General features: G+C 39.5%; 3 protein-coding genes across 3 annotated transcripts in view; 1 reads left to right on the top strand and 2 right to left on the bottom strand.

Annotated features, from left to right (window-relative positions):
* The window catches only part of LOC147450617 (uncharacterized), a 63,847-nt gene extending 62,564 nt beyond the window's left edge, over nucleotides 1-1,283 (top strand). Inside the window, exons 12-14 of the mRNA XM_086519778.1 lie at nucleotides 58-171; nucleotides 280-393; nucleotides 510-1,283. Of these exons, the coding sequence (XP_086375904.1) occupies nucleotides 58-171; nucleotides 280-393; nucleotides 510-602 (321 nt within the window). The 3' untranslated portion in view covers nucleotides 603-1,283. The remainder of the gene's footprint in view (nucleotides 1-57; nucleotides 172-279; nucleotides 394-509) is intronic.
* Nucleotides 1,284-11,032: 9,749 nt separating this feature from the next.
* LOC147450616 (uncharacterized) lies at nucleotides 11,033-13,183 on the bottom strand. The gene is made up of 3 exons (XM_086520755.1): nucleotides 12,959-13,183; nucleotides 12,197-12,355; nucleotides 11,033-12,097 (listed from the first exon to the last, which is right to left on the bottom strand). The coding sequence occupies exons 1-3, from the start codon at nucleotides 13,181-13,183 to the stop codon at nucleotides 11,033-11,035; spliced, it is 1,449 nt and encodes a 482-aa protein (XP_086376881.1).
* Nucleotides 13,184-13,663: 480 nt separating this feature from the next.
* On the bottom strand, nucleotides 13,664-19,658 carry LOC147450615 (uncharacterized). Its single transcript, XM_086520492.1, has 4 exons — nucleotides 19,620-19,658; nucleotides 16,103-17,563; nucleotides 14,675-14,833; nucleotides 13,664-13,756 (listed from the first exon to the last, which is right to left on the bottom strand). The coding sequence occupies exons 1-4, from the start codon at nucleotides 19,656-19,658 to the stop codon at nucleotides 13,664-13,666; spliced, it is 1,752 nt and encodes a 583-aa protein (XP_086376618.1).
* Nucleotides 19,659-21,021: the final 1,363 nt, after the last annotated feature.

Below are 21,021 nucleotides of genomic sequence, written 5' to 3'. Positions count from 1 at the left end.
GTTTGTTTCCCTCACCTTGATGGACTCTCCCCATCTTACTTTGGATCTCTTTTGCAGTTTTCGCCTGCTTCGGATCACATACTACTGGCATATGGACGACGACATAGCTCTCTTCTTCGGAGCCTCATTATCAATGGAACAACAACCATTCCCATCTTCACCATTCTTGAGGTTGGTGGTTAATCTAGGTTTCTGAGACATCTCCTGGTTAAATTTTTTGAGTATGTCCTGCTTTGATGGAGGTTGGGTATTTCACTTGTGCTGTATCTGGAACTGCAGATTTACAGAGTGTCTGATATGGAGCTGGTGAAAGTGCTGCCAAGTGCAGAAGATGAAGTCAATGTCGCTTGTTTTCACCCGGTCGTTGGGGGTGGGCTTGCTTATGGTACAAAGGTAAAGATAGAAACAGTGGATTAGTTACTAATAGGGCTTTGTATTTTGCAAAGATGGGACATAAGCTGGATCTTGTGCTGTAGTATCATGAATGACAAGTGGTCTTTGGGCTGCAGGAGGGTAGGCTGCGAATTTTCAAACCTGAGCGACTGGATCCAGTTACTGGATCTACAAGACCATTTGAAGACCATGTATTTGATGTTGGCTAAAAGTGGGTGTTCGTGTGCTCAATGCTTAGTTGTCTGAAAGCTCTCCAATGAATTTAGAGACACGGTGTGTTTTTGTACCGGAAGCGGGGTCGGATTTGCAGCAAGGCTGGCAGTAAGACAAGTGGCAGCAATCAGGTGGTATGGTATGCCGGATGAGAGAGCGCTCCTCTGCTCTGCACTTTGTATGTATCTGATCAAAATTGCAGCAAATAAAGGGACTTGCAGATGCGATGTCAAGAGAAGCTCTCACACTGTAAGAAAGCATCATACTTTGCCTGGAGCTGTGTTGAAAGAGTTCCGTTGGACACAACACACCTCTACGAAGTAATGGGAGGTAAAGGATTGCATTGTTGTACATATGTAGATTTCATTCTAATAGGTTGGATACATGCTCATGTTTGATCAGCTAACTGCCATCATTCAGGGAGGGTGGTTGTATATTAGTTTCTTGGATGTGTGCATGGCAGTGGTAACTGGAACCACTGCCTAGTGTTGATTCAAGTTCAAGCTCCGTAGCGTGTTTGTTGAGTAGATTAAAAGTTGTCTTTGCATGTCGTAAATGCATTTTAAGGTGCCGTGGGGACTCAGGTGAAAATTGAAGCTTGCACCTGTGACCCTTTCGCTCAGAATCATCCATATTTGAAGAAAAAATTTATTACATGGGAAATTGGCTGGTGGATTTGTACGTTCACAAGAAAACGTAGTCTTTTAAATAGCATGCACATGTTTAATTGACTGCCAGAAAGTGTTGTAACTGGCGACGGGTTGTGATGTTACAGATCACAAAGTAGTAGTTCTTTGAGTTGCTTTTTGGGATGTGGCATTGCTAGGTGACAATCTTTTATTTCAACAAAAGGTGAACTGGTGAGGGTTTCATGAAACACTATGTCAAATAATAATGATTTATTTGGCGAACTATGTCATCATTTTTTGTTTCGGTCTTGAAATAATAATCCCAGAAAATGGCCTCGGAATCATATGAACCATGTCGTCCAAATACGATTGTAAATATCTTAGTAGCCTTGTATTGGACATATGTCTGCCTCTTTGCGAGTGCACATTTATCTCAGTTTTATACTTAATTAAATTCTTGCTGCAACTTGCATTCAATCATGCTGGTGGTGTTGTCAGCTCTTGTCATTGCATGTATTCTCCCTTGCATGGGCAGTGATGGGCTGTTTTGCGCTTGCTCACCCACTGCTACTAGCCATCTGGGCATGTGAGTGGAAAAATCTTGGAAAAGAACGAGAGATGCCTTCTACGGGTGCTGTATGTCCCTCGAATTCCTGGCAACGCTCGTTTTTCTCTAGTAGATGAAGTGGGCCCCATTGATAAATTCAGTCATTTAGTTGGCCCCTCTTTGAGTGGACCTTTGATGCACAAACTGCACCTCTATTAACAACTCGTTACACTAGCTAATTGCAAGGTACAGTTATTCGAGTGAAACTGAATGGCCAAACTTGTCTCACTTGGGTAGTGAGTGCAATCTCTTCCATCTCTTTTGACATTTGTTGGCTGAGTCTGTTACCACTTTGTACTTGTAGAGTGGACGTGTTCAATTAGAAGGAGGTCCTTTGACGAAGTGGAAACATAACGGGAACTAACAGTAACACAATTGAGCTCAGAGCAACTGGCTACATTGAGATCACTTTGAGTACTTTCAAGTATCAAGTTCTTAAAAAAGCCTGCCAATTTGTGCCTTGGGATCTTGAAGCACTTAAAAAGAAAACTGCTAATGCCTAGGAACAATCCCAACAGACCTCATAGATACGTTCGACAAGTCTTAAACTAGACCTACACATAATCTGAGTGCGGTACACGTTTGCAGGGCTTCTATATCACTTGCTATGTAAAGTTTCTTCTTGGATGTGGTGTTACAGCTCAGTTCATTCCCTTATCTTTCCAGCTCATGTGCTTGTTATGTGTATTGATGTGTTGACAGTTATCAATATTTTGGCTATTAGTACTTCTCTTTTTTCTCTGTATTGTTCACCTAGCTCTGTATTTCTAGCTCAGCCTTTCATTAACTCTTTTTTTTCTTTTGGGTTTTGGAAAACAATACAAAAAGATTCAACAATTTTGATGGATGATGGACTTCAAACTTCAAGCAAGTGCCACAGAAGGCTAGAAAAATAGGAGGTATGACTAGAAGGTGGTGGCAAAATTATGCATCTTTTTAAAATGGAAAATTTAATGATCATCTTTAGTTATGCATCATATGTACCACAACCGAGGTTATTAAGCAAATGCTACAATATCAAAAACTCATTTGGTTTGTAGATATCCATAAACTCGACCTTAGGACTACCAACCAGGAGTAGAACACGACCCTGCACCAACACTATCAAGCACTCACATCAAACATCATCCACAGCTATTCAAGAAAGGTGTATCCTTCTCTCTTCTACGATTGATTGAACAATATTAGTGATGAACTTTCTTCATTGCCACATCAATTAAGAACCGACTATTTTTGCTCCACTTGATTCGATTGGCACCAACAAAAATCATATTAGCATCTTCGCCAACACACACAAACAAAAACATAGGAGTGCTCACAAATTGGTACACAAATGTCTAAACATTCATGCGTGCACGTGTGCGCGTGCACACACACACACACACACACACACACACACACACTCACTCACTCGATCACTTTACTTGGCCGCGAGTGGTTCATTTGGTTACAATCTGCTTGTTGCCATTGCATGTTATCTTTTAAAGGAATTCCTACTCTTTTGGCATTTGACTTGTGCGCCAAGAAGTTACTTTGGCTTGCTTACTTTTAGCTGTTTTTAGTAGTTGGCTTATTTTGAGCATGATGGAGTGGGTGATTAACATGAGTCTTTTCCTTTTCCCTCAATGAGTGAGTCTGGCTTATGCTTAGCATAATGGAGTTGTTGGTTATATTGTCTTGTGGGTGATTACCATGAGTCTTTACCTTGCTTTCTCATCAATGGGTAAATTTGAGATGTTCCTCTTTTCCTTGAAGGGAATGCTGTTTATTAGGTGGGACCTCACGCATAAACCTATGTAGGTAATATATGTGGCTTCTACCCGACCTTTATTTTTCTCTCCTCTCGAGTGTGAAGGTCTTCCTACATACTTCTTTTATAGGTGCCCCTGCTTGCCTACTGCGTAGTCGCATGACCTTTGGTCCTCCCTTTCTCTCTCCTCCCTGTGCCATCCCGAAGTACTCCTACTGTACTAACCCTTGTAGCTCTGTTACTCGCAAGTTTGGATTGTGGGCCGATTCTGTACGTGAAATCAAAGGGACTCATTGCTCGATTACTGCGTACTAGACTTCTACTTGCAGCTATTTAATACAAGGTGAGGGATACTCTTCTCTCTCACTTAGCCTTGCTCTGCGTTGTGTGTTTTTTGGAAAGTGTGTTGAGGGACTTGGTTATTTTGATACTGGTTGGCTGCAATTGAATGTGTAGTGTGTTGGTGAGTTTTCTTTCCCCAGCAATACATTATGGATCTTTGTTGAGCAAAATGGTTCCTCTTAGGTTGGTGCCAAACTGCATGCGAGTTTTTTTGTTGAGAATACTTATAACTTGTTACTATCTTGGCTTCTTGGGTGGCATGACTTGTTGAGTTACTAATCGGTTTCACTAACTGGTTTAATAGCTGCTGCTGTGACGTAATTTTATTTATAATTTATTTTTATGCACCGAGTGTTATCCCTTGTATAATTTTGTAAACACTTACTGTGAGTTTGGACTAATCTGCTCCCTCACTAGTCTATATTTCCAATTTATTTTTATGCACCGAGTGTTATCCCTTGTCTAATTTTGTAAACACTTATTGTGAGTTTGGACTAATGTGCTCCCTCACTAGTCTATAGCACGTAGTGACGAGTAATGACAAAGCACGCGGACTTGCAATAGTATTAGCTAGGAAGGACGGATACAACATATATATATATATATATATATATATAGAGAGAGAGAGAGAGAGAGAGAGAGAGAGAGAGAGAGAGAGAGAGAGAGAGAGAGAGAGAGAGAGTGGACACTTTAAAGAGAAAAAAATGCTAAAGGGAAAATAAAAGAGAAGAGAAACACCTCTTTATATGGACACAAAAGGTCTTTTGACTTTCCACCTCCATATCTCTTTTGACTTTTCACTTTCAGTTGTCTTTTCAATTCCTAAACTCACCCTTCACTTATGCACTTAATATGTTTTGAACGAAGTTTTATTTTTATGAGATTGGGGAGACCTAATCCCTCACTTTGCCTTGATACTGTGTATCTCTATTGTATACAATTAAATGTGTGAAGGCCATATGTCGCTGCCTGATTATGGTAATGTTCACCTTGGAATTGATCGAGCAATATGCTCCTTCTCATTGAAATATCAATGCTTTGTATGTTGTTAGGTAGTAATCAATTTTTCATGTTACCCTATGGAACATTATTGACGATGGTTACTAGTAAAGATGGCTAACATTTAATCCCTATTTTAATTGTTAAAAAAAGGGGGGGTGTGGCCTTCGTTTATTCTAAATCTACTGATGATCTTAGATACTTGTAGGATGACATATTATGGAATATTGCAACAAGTGCTTGGTATGACTGGTCCTAACTTGAAACCATTAACTAAACTATGCATTCTTGCAGAACGAGAGCTTATTGGTGAATATGTACTATTGTAGTTCATTAATGGTTTAGTTTTTATAATAAGGCTAAAATTTACAATGGTTTATACTTGCCCTATAAACAAGACATGTTTCTGCTATTTGTTGAAGTTTTAGCATTTCTTAACTTTAGGGTTGAGGCCCTGATGGTAGTGGATTTGGTGATTGTGGCTATAGTCTTAACTAAACCTTACCTTACTAGCTGACTTTACAACTAAATTCATCTTTATCAAATTTTCTTTGGCATTTAAAGGCATGTTCTTACTCTGTGGTTAAAAAAAGTTTGATTCGACTTAAGTGATCTGGGCTGTGATTTTTTATATTGGGCTTTCTAACATTTAGGGCAAGGATCCGTGTGGAAATAATTTTTAATTGTGTTTGTACCAAGGAGAGCTCAAGAAAACATTTCAAAAGAAAATCAGCTTTCAGCTTTTGATATAAAGTTGGTGGATATAACACTTTGAGACCAGGCTATTGTCTTTCAAGTCTTATGATCACATGTTTGTACCATTTGGTAAACATTTTATAAACCTTCATCATGAACTTACCTTGAATAAATTGTCACCGGGATATTTTAACATATGACCTTAAGTAGAAGTGGTAGGTAATCTCGACAATCCATGACCATATTGAATGACTAACTCAAAACAAACTTGTTTAGGCTTAATTTAATTAATAGTGGTTATGTCACTTGAATTAAAAGGGGGTGATGGCCTTCTGATCCACATAACAAAAAAAATATATTTTTTGATGTAAAAAAGATGCATTACTTATTTGGGTTTTAATCCAAAAAATTACATCATGTTATGAAAATGTTTTTTTTTTTTGGGGATTCTTTTGACACTTGGATCAGAAGGGGTGATGGCGTTCTGATCACAATAAATTCACTTCAAAATTAAGAGGAACTTTTTCACACTTGGATCAGAAGGGGTGGTGGCCTTCTGATCACTTTTTAAAAAGGTAGAAACGCTCCTTTGGTTTAAATAGTTATCCTTTGATGGTGTGTCATCATCTTTATTACTTTGCATTATTTGATACTCTAAAAAGTATAGTAGGTTTAAGTTAAAAAGTTTTCAAGTAGGACATGGATAACAAATGATAGGATCGTAGACACTTGTAATAGGTACTGAAGACTAACGAATCTATTGTCTTGTCTATATGGATGCATGTGAGAATTCTATCTTTACTTAGCAATGTTTTGGCTCAGCTGTTGTCCGTCATTGAAGAACCAGGCTTCTTTGTATGGTGGATCTCCACAACTCAGTAGTTTTTTTTATAAGATCATTGGGTTGATGCCTCATTCTTATTATTTTGTACAAAAATGAATCTACGACTGAGCCCTTATTGTACAAATCTCTCTCCAGTTATCTAAAGCCAATTTTCTTTTGAACGTTATGTTCTTTTATGTATATGTGTTAAGTTTAATACAACAACACACACATATACACTTTGTAATTTTACTCTTGTGATTTCTTCATCCAGCTACAATCTTCTGCCTCGTAGCTAGCTACTTCAGTTTGCTAACCTGTAGTTGGGCTTGGATTAGATTCTCTCTCTATTTATGTACCATGATTGTCGTCTTGACGGGTTTGCCCTCATAATACCTCTTTGATTGACTTTAAGGGTTGCTCCTCTGAGAGTGCTTTAAAAAATAAGGTGGCATTTATTGCGCGACTGTGCCTGCCTCCCATATAACTTGCCTAATGTGAACTCTACCTTATCAACCCACTTTCTTGAACTCTTGGAGTTGGCATGGGAGTTATCACCTCCCCCATTGACAACTTAGCAGTTTTTTTCCTACCAGCCTACCCTCTGTTGAGTCAGATCGACTGTTCCTTCACACACTTCAAACAAGGTTTCTCCTCCCTCGAGATGCAAGTCTTTACTAGTCCCCGTTTAACATTGTATACTTGTAAGTATTGTACCACCACATTAGCCCCGATGTGATTTCTTCCTCTGATATTTGTTGTAATGCTGCATGTGATTTCCCATATATTATAGATCTTTTCCTTGCTAATACTATGGTGCATTTTTTTGTTCCTACCTTTGATGCGATAGCCTTCAATACCTCTCATCGATTCTATTAACCATTGGCTCAATCTTTGCCATCATCATATAAACTTGGCATGTGTTTCTAAATCTCCTCCCTAGTTTGTTGCTTTGAGATGAATGGTATGCAAAGTGGTACCCTCCTTTTTGACTTGCCAACTGGCTCATATTTGCCCTAACTTCAATGACCTATGGTATTCTTAGTGTATCATCTTTCCTTCAAGGCTGTGCTACTCCATTCTCTGCCTGTTGTTATTCACTATCATGGTCCATTTTGTTGCTTTTCAATGGTTTGTACTTTTTATTTTTACTTGCCTATGCCTATTTTAAGGTAGCTTACCTGCAGGCTTATGTTTTAAGGTGGGGGATTGCCATCCCTCACTTAGACTTGTGCTTTAAGTTTTGCTGGTTGCCAAATTAAAAGTGTGAGAGTTGTAATGATACTTTTGATTGTAAGAAAGGGAGGATTGAAGATCTTGGGCTTGCTTTGCTATATGTTGAATTTGGTGGGTTGTATTGAATGTTACCTTCAAGGATTTTGGGAAGGATCTTCCTTGCAGGTTTTTTCTTGAATCTCTAAACTATGGTTTGAATTGATCTTGAATACTTGTAACCGTGTTGAATCTACACTGTGCAGGACAATGTTATATGAAAATTGAGTTACTAACCTTTTTTAATTCCTTTTTACAACTCTATGTTGCAGGTTATGGCACTAACACTTAAATCTTAGAATTTGGCTCTTAGGTTCTTGGGTCTTCTGATTCTCTAACTTTACCTTGATGGGATGGCTATGGCTTGATTAAAGAGGGTAGTTTTAATTAAATACTCATACTGGGTTACCATAGTTTTACAATCTTGTTGTTTCTTGGATTTACAATCTAGATTTAAGTTCTGGTTTCACAATCTGGTTCTTTCTATGTTATAGAATCTGGTTGACACTCAGGCTTTACTTTGTTGGCACTCCCTTCTTGGATTGGTTGCACTTTATTAAGTATGATTTTGTTAAAGATCATGGCTTGGCTATTGTTTCCTATTTACTCCTCTATGCTATTGGTTATGCTATTGGCACTCTAATTTTCTTATTGCAGATTGTGGTCTATTCTATCATCTCTAGCTTGTTATGATGGTGCTAACATCTTAGAGTCTGGCTCCTAGGTTCTTGGGTCATGTGATTTTGTAAATTGACCTTAATGAGATGGCTATGGCTCGATCAAACAATATGTTTTTAACCTGTATATAGGATAGGGATGTGAACACCTGGAAGATGGATGGACTGGTGGAACTATGGTCCTTTTTGGATGATTACATCTAGAAGTTTTGCTTCTATTGAGCATACTGACTGGTTGCACTTGCTATAAATATTCTAACTGTACTATGGTGGGATTACTTTAGTTAATTGGCTTATCACTCTTTGGCATAGTTTTTTCTCATCGACTAGCAATGATTTGCCTTTACTGAACTATAAATTAGCTTGTTGAGCAGGTGATTAGAGATATTAGGGTATACTCTATTTTTACCTATTTTTGGCTACAACCTTTGCTAGAAATGGGATCTCTATACCTGATACTTGATGTAGGTACGGTACTGGCTTGTTTTACAAATCCCTAGTGTTTTGAAAAACATGGATGTTCTCATCCCCCAATGTTCTAGTTATTCATAATGAGCAAATGCTATGATACTCGAGCATTTAGCTGCTTCTCTATGATTGGTTTAGATCTACATTATTTGAATATACACTACAAACTTGTGGGTCAATACCTTCTGATGTTCTTGCTGATGACAATAAGTCATAGATTTCTAGTATATGCTGGCTTACTGCTCTGGATGTCCTTAGGAGTGAATTTTGAGTGGTTTGGGGAATTCATGGCACATATATTTAACTTACTCCTTACTAGTAGCAAAGATTTAATTTATCTATTTTAAAGATGAAGTTGGCATGGACTGATGGGTCATGGAATACTATGGCTTTACTTTTGGACTCAAAATGTGTACTAACTGGTTTGATTTAGAAATGACACCAAAGATTTGGGAGATTCTAGTAGCATGAACTGTTGCTAGTGAGGTTAGCTGCTGATTTTTTGATGTATCAGATTGTTTTCTCTTTTACCTTGAGGATATTTAAGGCATAATACAATGCTCCAATGAAACTTTTGATCTTATTCTCATCTTCTTATAAAATATCTCATATAAATGCACATTTGCCTTGTACTGGGAATAGTATGGAATCTTATATCAAGTTATAAACACCATGAATGGTCTCCTTGACTTGAGTAGTTTACACATGATCAGGACTGGACCTATTTCAATAAGATTCTGGATGGGTTTGGAACACTTAGCTAGCTAAGTGCTTTCATTGGTTGATACACCGTTGCTTGTACTCTAAGACGAAATTTGGGTTTTTTAGTGCTTAGTTCTTGGCTTGGAACATGAATGATTTTAGGTGTTGCTTCACTTAGTAGGATTTGTCCTCAATAAATATCTCTAATAGCAGATATTGCTACACTTTAAAATATGTTGGTATGAATTATGCAAGATCCATACAATACAGATTTAGTTGCAAAACACGGCTTGTCAAATCACTTTAAAAATTTACATACAAGTTGTGGTTGGTTTATGGATGGGTAGACAAATTTGAACTCTTTGACTGAAAGTAAAAAGTTACTTTAAAGTAAGGCTTTCAAGATCATATGGATACTAATTTGAGAATGAAGTTTTGGCTTGGTATTCGACTCGAAAAAAAGTGGGAATTACTTAAGATTTTCTCTTTACTTTATAGGAGGGTAGCTAGTCTAATAATTTTTAAGTATGACGTGAATAACAACTGGTAGGTTCTTCGACACATGCCATACATAGCCAAGTCAAACAAAATATGTTGTCTTGTCTATATGTATGCATGTCAGAATTATATCTTTGCTTAAAAGGGTTTAAAGTTGTTGCAGTCAACCGACCTTGGAGATGAAGGCGTAATTCATCCTCATATAGTGGTCCTGATGTATAGGATGATTGCAATGATTGGTTCATTCTGATTATATTTTACAAATAATGAGTCTAATGCAGAATTGTTTTTGTGCAAATCAACTCCCTAATATCTAAAGCTAGTTGTCTTTTAAGATAAATTTTGTTTTGTGTAAAGTAATATCTTAATACATCAACACACATAAACAAAAACATAGGAGTTGGTACACAAATTTCCAAACATGCATGCAAATAGAGATATAAACTCTCACCTATAGATTAATGTGTACACATATACATCAAAACCCATATGGACTTCTACTACCCATTTTAAGGTGCTATCATTGTTGTGGGTTAGGTCAACACATGAACATCATACACAGCAAGAATAACCATCTACTCCACCATACTTCATTAACAACAATTCAGACACAGTAAACATGACTACTCAAAATATCAGAGTAATCAGAGACAATACACTGAATAGTTGCTGCACTGCACCATCATCATCACATTCATATCAGAGAACAGATACATCGTGCGCAGATACATTCCCCACTTATATAGATAAATCCGACTTAACTACCCAGTCACAAGACATTCAGCAGACTGCAACTGAAAGACAGTTACATCCGACTTAGCAAAATACAGCTCAGTAAATATCCGATAAGTCAAAATCCGACTTAGCTATTCAGAGTCAGTTTCTAACATGTGCCTCTCAACACATGGCACGCCCCGGTGGTAGATTTCGCAGAAATCTGACCCGGATTCACATATCCCTTGATCAGGAATCCACCCTCTGCTGCACAGCTTCTTCCTTACTCTGGTCCTCAGCATTCACTTTATGATCCACCAGCTCTGCTTCCTTTACTGCATCTGATTCTGCTGCATCAGCTTTTCCTATTTCCACCTCTTGTGCTCTATCTACAATCACAGTATCAATCTGCTCTTCTGCCACTTTCTCCTCAGCTACATCCTGCATCAAAAAACTATTAGTAAAATTCTCCTCTTTCTTTTCTGCCTCTGCAAGCTGCTGTCTCTGATTCTCTTCCATCTGCTGAACCTGCTGTTTCAAACAGTCTCTCTCCTTTTGCAATTCCTCCACTTCCTTCAACAATTGTGCTTCTACCTCATGCACTAACCCTGCCTTTATCACCTCATATGGATACTTAATGACAAATCTCATTCTTTCCTTGGTCTTTTGCCACATCTCCTGTGCAACCAAAGCTAACTGCTGCTTGAGGATAGACACTTCTCCTTCTTTCATTAATACTGCACTCAAGCTAATTTCCTCCTGTGCCAACATCTGTTGCTCTAGTATCTGCAAAGGTTCCAATCTCAACCTCTGCATCTCCACAATGACCTGTAACTCTGCATTCCTCTTTGCCATGTCTTCCAACTCCAAAGCAACCGCTGCCTCCACTTTCTCAGTCCATTGCTTAAACTCCCCCAATGATCTCTTCACTTTTGCTAACTCCATCTTCTGTTTCCCCACTGTTTCCTCCATATCCTGCTCATACTTTACTTTCATCATAGCTATCTGCTCTTCAAACTCTTTCACCTGTGACACCTGTCCTTTAAACTCCATCAATTTTTCTGCATTCCTTTCAGCTTGCATACTCTGAACCTTCAGCATATTATTCTGCTGCCTCACAAATTCTTGCACCTGCTGCAGCATCTGAACTACTTTATCACTGTCCAATTTCCCAGTATCTACTGATACTCCAGAGACTTCCTCAGCACTAAAGTCTAATCTAGAAAACACTCTGCTGACTGGTTCAGACTTCTTCCTCTTGTTGGATAATGTGAAAGCCTTACCAAGCTTTATTGGTGTTTCCTCTGCTTTTACCTGCATTGGTGAATCAACATCCATGGTGCCAAAATCTGCAAACTGCATTTTTGCTGTGATTTCTTCAAAGGCCTCTCCTGGAGTATATTTGGCTTTCACCAAATCCTCATAAGCCTCCATATGCTTAGCATTAAACTTCACAAATCCTGTCTTTTCAGAATGCACCATGATGGGATGCTCAATCTGAACTGGCTGCTGCTTCTCCTGCACCAGTTTTTCTGCTTTCACAGGCCACCTTGCTTCACCATTCTGTACTCTCTGTGCAAAAAAAAACAATGCTGACAAGTAACCACATAACCTACTATTTGCCTGCGTCTTCCTCTTGTCTGAAGAATGAATCTCTGCTGCCAACTTTTCATACACCCAGTGAGCCCAACTCACTTCTCCTCCCTGCTCTGCATAGCTTAATGGTGCAAAGTTTTCTTTTGACATATAATCAAACTTCACAATAAAGCATAGCCTCTCCAAGTACCACTTATGCTGCTCTCTCCTAGCATATGCCACATTCTTTAGCATGTAATACTGCCTGCCTCCTTCTCTTGGACCAAACTCCTTTTTCAGTGCTTCCTCTGAACACTTTGGAATAGGTGTATTAGGATGCAAAGGCAGCTTGAACACCTCAGACACCAACTCCACATTGAGTACCACATGCGGTGACACTCTCCCCTTAGTCTTCCTAAGTATTTCCAACTGAGACTTTGCATATACGTTGTTTCTACATTCTTCCCAAGGCAGAATCGCAAACTCATACAATCCTACCTGCTGCAACCATATGGCGTTGCGCTCTGCCTGACAATCTATGTCAACTTTGAAGTCCATAAAAGGGTCCATTAATGCTTGCATCACCTTACCTTCTAACACAGGAGTCGGCGTTGGCGTTTCCTCTTCTGCAGAGTCACTGTTTTCGTCTGCACTGCTAACGTCAAGCCGCATAGGCAAAGCTTTGCTTCTCAAACGTCGCCCCGAACCTTCGGTCTGCTCCTCATCAGGCTGTGGTTGCATGGCCATCAATTGCTTTGCTTTCGGCATGGCAGGACTGAATAAAGCTTCTTCAAGCAAAAACCCGAATGCTCCGCGCTGCTGCATGTGTACTGAACTTTTGTTGCATGTATGATTATACTCGCTGCACCATGCACACATATCTCCACCCAGTATCCTTGAAGTGCTACGAAACTTCTTTTCAGCACACTCCCCGAAGTTATTAATCGGGCCTAATAATTTCTTATTAAAAATTCCGACTTGGTCAGTTCCGACACAGGTACTCTTCCAACATCTACAATGTTGAATCGGATGTGCACTTTGGAACTGCCTACTTCCTCCAACCTGTGAATTATATGGGATACTATGAAAAGACCTCCTCAAATCCATGCAAGCCAGCATTTTTCCTTTTCCTTTTGCTGATTCTGAATCTCCTGACTGTAGGGGTATTACAGTCATACAGGCTACACTTGGCCAGTCCAAATGAGGTGGCTTTCCCTGAAATTTCTTCAGCCTGAAACCATTAACTGCCTTTTCCACTCTTGTACCAAACACATCAGCTATGATGAATGTCCCTTGTCCTTTATCCTACACAATCTGATATGGTCCCTGATATCTCAATGACAATTTACCAGGATGTGGTCCCAGCTTAGAGTTGTACAACATTACCCAATCTCCAACCTGAAAGATCTTGAACTTCACATTCTTGGTCACCCATGCTTGTCTTCTTCTTTGTATGACTTCAGTAATGTAAGAGCTTACCAACCTATCCTCCTCCAGCTGCATCAGATACTTGTTCCTGTGTAGTACTGACAACTTTGGAGACTGCTTCTCTGCTGAGACTCTTAAACTTGGTACCACAAACTCCATAGGCACCACAGCTTCCAGCCCATACACCAGCTTGAATGGTGTCATACCAGTAGTGACTTTGAAAGCTGTTCTGAAGGACCATAAGGCAGAATCCAACTTATCATCCCAATCCTTCTGATTCTCTGTCACAATCTTTTTCAAAATCCTTATCAGTGTTTTGTTGGAGCTCTCAGCCTGACCATTAGCCTGTGGATGATATGCTGTAGACTTCTTGTGCATAATCATATGTGTCCTTGTTAGCTCTGAAATTACTTCATTCAGAAAATGAGTTCCTCTGTCACTTACCAGCTCCACTGGACACCCAAACCTGGTCATAATGTTATGATAAAGAAATCTGGCCACACTTGAAGCTTTATTATCCTTCAATGCTACTGCTTCTACCCACTTAGTGCAATAATCTGTAGCCACTAAAATGTATCTGCATCCCCTCTTGGAAGTTGGTTTGACAGGTCCTACAAAGTCCAAACCCCACTTTTGAAAAGGTTCCAAAGGCAAAATAGGATGATCCCCCATCCTATCCCTGTTTGAATCAGGTTGACCTGTTTTCTGACAAATTACACATCTTTTGGCATAATCATGTGCATCCTTCAAAACTGTGGGCCACCATAATCCAGCCTGCAAAATCTTCTTCCCTGTAATATCTCCAGAGAAATGCCCTCCTGCTGTGCTTGAATGTGCTTCCTGCAAGACTACACTTTGCTCAAATTCTGGCACACATCTTCTTATCACTTGATCAATGCCTTTCTTATATAGTGCCCCTGCAATAACTAAATAGGGTCTAGTTTTCAGTGCAAATTTTCTTCTCTGATCAGCATTGAACTCCCTTGGTATAGTTCCATCAGTCAAAAACATCAGCAATTGATCATACCAAGACTCAGTCACAGTAGTCTGCACATCAAACAGCTGAGCATCAGGAAGTGCATCATCTACCCCAGTAGGTGCTTCACCTGTTTCAATCCTGCTTAGATAATCTGCAATTACATGCTCCTTCCCAGGAGTATGCTCAATCTGAAAGTCAAACTCCTGCAACAACAACATCCATCTTGCAAGCCTTCCAGTAAGAAGTGGCTTCTTGATCAAATACAACAAGGCCTGATGATCAACATGAAAAACTATCTTGTTCCCCAACAAGTAATGCCTGAACTTATTCAATGCATATACCATCCCTAAAGCTTCTCTTTCTGTCACAGGATAGTTTCTTTCTGCACCTGTGAGAACCCTGCTTGCATAGTACACAGGTCTGAACCATCCCTTCTCCTTCTCCTGCATCAGTACAGCTCCTATTGCTATATCCGACGCATCAACAAACACATGAAAAGGCAATGACCAATCAGGTGGCTGCAAAATTGGTGCTACTGATATCATTTTCTTCAACATCTGAAATGATTTCTGCTGAGGTTCATCCCATACAAATGCCACATCCTTCTTTGTTAATTGAGTTAATGGCAAGCATACATTAGACAAATACCTCAAATATCTGGAGTGCCACTTTGTCTGTCCAACAAACCTCATTAACTCTTTAACATTGGTAGGAACTGGTGCTGCTTGAATGGCTTCTATTTTCTTGACATCTATAGCTATTCCTGCTTCTGACACCACATGTCCTAAAAGTATTCCACTCCTCACAGCAATTACACTTTTATAAGGATTCAGAGCCATCCTGAATTGTCTGCATCTTTCAAAACAGAGCTTCAGATGTAGCAGATGTTTATCCTTCTTTCCAAACACTGAGAAATCATCCACAAAGACTCTCATAAAGTCCTGTAAGTAAGGTTCAAACACCTTATGAGCAACAAAATTAAATGAAGGTGGTCCATTGGTTAACCCAAAAATCATCACTGTGTGGGCAAAGGCTCCCCATTCAGTTATAAAAGCTGTTTTATGCTGATCCGACTCAGCAACACTAATCTGATTATAACCAGAAAAACCATCCAAAAAGCTGTACATTTCATGACCAGCTACTGCATCCAACACAGCATCACAAAATGGCATAGGAAAGGGATCAGTAATGGTTGCTGCATTCAATTTTCTATAATCCACACATACTCTTAAAGCTCCATTTTTCTTTGGCACAACCAGTATAGGAGACAACCATGATACTTCATGTACAGGTTTAATGAACCCTACTGCCAGGAGCTTATCAAGCTCCTCCTTCACCTGTTTGGCAAAGTTAGGATTCATTCTATATCTTTGCTGCACAATTGGTTTTGCACCCTCTTTCAAATTAATCCTATGCTGATGTAGTGTTGGGTCAATGCCTCTCACCTGAGAATAATCCCAAGCAAACACATCCTTATAATCAACCAATAAGTGCAACAGCTGTGCCAGAAATTCCCCTTGAATGTGTGCACTCACTTTGACCATTCTTGGTTCAGCCTCTGTTCCTAAATTCAGCTCCTGAAGCTCCTCCTTTTCTACCCTGCTTGATGCCCCAAACTTCTTTTCATAAATTTTCTCAGCCATATCCCTGGCCTCCTTTTCTTCCTGCTGAATCTGTTCCTTATCAGACATAGCATATTTCTGGTCCACCAACTGTAACAGTTCCTTACCCTGCACTGTCTGTCCTGGTGCTAAACCTGTATCTGGCTCATCTTGTTCCTTACCTTGCTGTAACATGCTTTCCACATCTACTTCAAACACAGGTACAACAGTTGGATTGGCCTTCAAGAACTCTTCCTCTTGGTCATCTGTGACCTCATCAGCAAAATTAATAGTCTGAGCAAACAGTGGTTTCTCACTTAATGGAACCATCTTCCTTCCCCTCATAGGTATGGTTACTTTCTTTTTCCCTTTTTTCAATATGACAACATTTTCTCCCCAGTCCTGTCTTACTTTAGCCAATCTGAACCAAGGCCTTCCTAATAGCATTTCATATGCAGCTGCTGAGTCTGACATTCTGAGTACCACAAAATTAACAAAAAAGGATAATCCTGACACCTGAATTTCCTGTGCTTTGAGAATTCCCAAAGGTTGTACCCTAGATTGGTCTGCCATTTTCACCTGAAAAGGTGCTGGAGCCATAGCTCCCAACTCCATTCTTTTGTACACTGCCTCTGGTAAAATATTCACCCCAGAGCCTCCATCCAATAACACATCATCAAAATTTTCTCCAAGAAAGTGTACTTTAATAAGTGGTACCACAAAGTCCACATCTGCTGGATCAATTCTATTTGCTGCTGCTGGAGAAAACTGCCTGTCCATTGTGCCAAGTCCATTCAGGTTCTGCAGCTTTCTGAACAATCTGTCTTTGAAAGCTGGAACCAATTGCAACAACTGATCCAAAGATAATTGAAGAGGTGAGCTAATAAGTATTTCAAACCAATCCTTATCCTGTTTATTTTCCACCTCCTTGCTCCCATTATTCTGCTCTTCCTTTTCTTTTGGGTCATCCTCAATATCCACCTGCTTTGCCTGGTGTTTGGAAATCCTTTTTGTAACCTGGTCTCTTACCCCTTTTTGCTCCTTCCAATCCAAAGGTGCTTTATCCTTAGACCTAGTCACTGCTAGAAATTCAACATGATCCTCCTGCACACATTGGTTACAGTCACAAGCCCATTGATGTTCCTCTTCATTCCCTTGCTGCTCATGTTCTTGGTCAGTATCTTGAATCTGCTCATCCTGAGAAAACACATCAAACAAGATTACATTTGCCTGAGCTGCTGGCTGATTTTGCTGCTGCTGCTGTTGCTGCTGTTGCTGATTTTCAAGTTGATTGGGCTGATTATATCTCACAATGGGCATTCCCCTTTCTTCCCTATGCTTCACCCATAAAGCACAATTGGGACCTACCCAGTGATCTGGTGCACCACAATACACACAGGGTCTCCTATTATTATTGTTCTCCTGCTCTCTCCAAGGAGGTCTAGGAGGTCTTGTCCTCTGAAATGGTGGTCTTCCCCTAAATGGTACTGCTTGATTGGCTCCAACTTCTGGTCTTCCTCTTCCTATGTTAGGTGCTGTCTGCCCTCTATTCTTTGGATTGTACCAACAGCTAGCAGTGTTATGTCCATCCCTTTCACAAATGTGACAATACACTTTTTCTTTAGGTGCTACAACAGAATAACCAAACTTTTTAAGTTTGCCTACCAAATCTTGCTCAATACTCTGCTTTTGCTTGACTTTCTTCTTCTTACTGCTCTGTTTCTTCTTTCTTTTTTCTGTTTCCTCATCACTGTCTGATGGTGAGTCTGAATCTGAGTTCCCACTGGAATCTGTGTCTTCAGATGCTTCTTCTGAATCTGAGTCACTGTCTTCTTTTCGTTTTGCTTTGGTCATGCCAAGTCTCTTCTCCACCCTTGCAGCAGCAGTAACAATGTCATCCAGACCTCCAGCAATATCAATGCTAGCTACTGCTCCCTTTAAGCTGCTTCTCAATCCTTTCAAAAAATAACCTGCTAACATTTCATTAGTGGGTCTTTCATTCCCCTGCAATCTTTCTACTAAAATTCTGAACTTCTGTGCATAGTCTTCAACCAGCATCTTATTTTGCTTAATGTCTCTGAGTTTTCTTAGGACATCAGTCGGAGTCTTCTCCTTTCTAAATCTCTGCAGAAATGCCTGCTTCAAAGCATTATAAGTAGCAAAATGTGCAATGCCATATTGGCTGAACCAACTCATGGCCTTTCCTTCCAATGTGGCAGCAAACTGTTCCATCTTTACTCCATCAGCATACATCACCTGATAGCCACTTGCCTTCCACTTAGTTTCAAACTGTGCCACATGACAGTCAGCATCTTCCTTACTCCCTGCTCTAAACTTGGCTGCCTTGACCTTTGGGTTGGGTGGTGGTTGAGCCATTGGAATGGGTTGTGGTGGTCTCCTAGGTCTTTGCCTGGTAGCCCCCTGAAGTGGGTCAAACTGGATCCTTCTCCTGGTGGTTCTTCTTGCCAGGAATAAAGCTCCAATAAATTGCCTCACTCTCTCTTCTCCTGCTGCTCCTGATCCTACCCCTCCTTGGTCTACAGGTTGCTGCCCCTGAGCATCGGGTGATTGCTGATTGTCATGATCATAGTTAAATGGATCAATGTTTCCAGCCTGTGCTTGAGCCCTTGTGTAGTACACTCTTCCTACTCTCCTGTCTCCCTCTTACATGCATCATTACTTGAAAATAAACGTTAACCCAGCAGGATCGCCAAATGTGTTGTGGGTTAGGTCAACACATGAACATCATACACAGCAAGAATAACCATCTACTCCACCATACTTCATTAACAACAATTCAGACACAGTAAACATGACTACTCAAAATATCAGAGTAAGCAGAGACAATACACTGAATAGTTGCTGCACTGCACCATCATCATCACATTCATATCAGAGAACAGATACATCGTGCGCAGATACATTCCCCACTTATATAGATAAATCCGACTTAACTACCCAGTCACAAGACATTCAGCAGACTGCAACTGAAAGACAGTTACATCCGACTTAGCAAAATACAGCTCAGTAAATATCCGATAAGTCAAAATCCGACTTAGCTATTCAGAGTCAGTTTCTAACATGTGCCTCTCAACAATCATGTAGAGTTTTCAACTAATATAATCAAGGTTACTTTGCATTTGCACTCTCTCTCTCTCTCTCTCTCTCTTTGTGGGCATGCTTTGATTGAGTGTCTTATTAGTTGCTAATCTTAATTATTCTTAAGTGATGAATGCCTCTTTTCTGTACCCACCATAGCCTTCAAATGGTATGAGAGCTTTGAAGGGGTCATTAGCCTCTTATTGTAAATTTCATTAGTCCACCTCACCCTAATGGTTAGTCTCCTTAATTTTCTAATTAGTGAATTAATCTTTTTCTAACATATGTTCCAACTACTCCAATCTTTAGCATGTTCTTGTGCAAACCATGAGCCACTACTCTAATTGACTAGTTATCATAGTGACAGGAAAGTGTATAAACAAATTATTATGGGTTTATACTTGATTAGCATATGTGTACTTGATTATAGTTTCATTATCATCAAATTGGCGTTGTGCACTTAATTAGACTGATTGCATAAGTCCCCTTTGTGCCAATCGCTCACACATTGCTGGCTAATTGCACCCTAAGTGCCATAATCAAGCGCAAATTACCTACTTTGTGAGAAATTGCATTTATTGTATGTGTATCAAATCTTGTTTATCACCACATGAGTGCAAAGTACTTTGCATGAGATTTACAACATATCCATGTGAGCTTGATTTGGCCCTTCTAATCTTAAGTAGAAAAGCTAAGGCTTTTTTGGGTGTGTGAGGCCCTACAAAGCAAAGCATAAAATTACTTATTTTTTCCATTCTCAACAGAAAGGCCACTTTAGCTCATGGTTAGAGGGAGTACTCGTGTAGACTTGTAATACCCATTTGTATTTCTCTCTCTAGCCCTATTTAAAGATGCCACCATGTAGAGTTTTCAACTAGTTCAATAATCAAGTTTATTTTGTGCTCTCTCTCTCTCTCTCCCCCTCTTTTGATGCAAGCTTTGATTAAGTTTATAATTAGTTTCTAATGTTCATTATCTCTACCCACATAGATGCATATGTATATAGAGTATACACATAGATAAATGGTAGAGAGATATAGAAAATTGAAAAATATTGCGAGGAAAAGGGTCTTGGATAGTGTCATAGACAAGGGACAATGAGCCCATATGGAATACTGTGGGGCAGGGCGACTAATAGCAAGGGCGATATATGTAATGGATGGGTGGACACTTTTATGCCATAAACCACACCCTCACATTGGTTTCTATCAATATTTGCATATAAAGTTTGATTTTATACATTTTTCTTGCATAGCATATTGGAATCATCATGGTCTCCAACTCGTAGAAAAAAATTTACTTAGATTTTACACCAATTTTTACATAATGTAGTGAAAAATAGGTGGTCAACAATTGCAACTTTAGCCTTTGATAGTTTTGGCAAAGAAAAAATGATGTTTCCAAACATTTTTTGCTCTTACAAGAACTTTGTTTGGATTTCAAAACAAAATTTTGTTATTATGAATTGGCATGACTGTTTTTGTGATTGTGACCTTTTTGTAAGGCTAATTTACAATCCTCTACATCCATGCAAAGTACATTCCAAGTGTTAGAGG

Source organism: Adiantum capillus-veneris, chromosome 9, assembly GCF_014529385.1.
Source record: "Adiantum capillus-veneris isolate H3 chromosome 9, ASM1452938v2, whole genome shotgun sequence".
NCBI classification, from domain to species: domain Eukaryota; kingdom Viridiplantae; phylum Streptophyta; class Polypodiopsida; order Polypodiales; family Pteridaceae; genus Adiantum; species Adiantum capillus-veneris.
The sequence above is the reverse complement of the archived record's forward strand: the minus strand, read 5'-3'. Positions and strand labels throughout refer to the sequence as shown.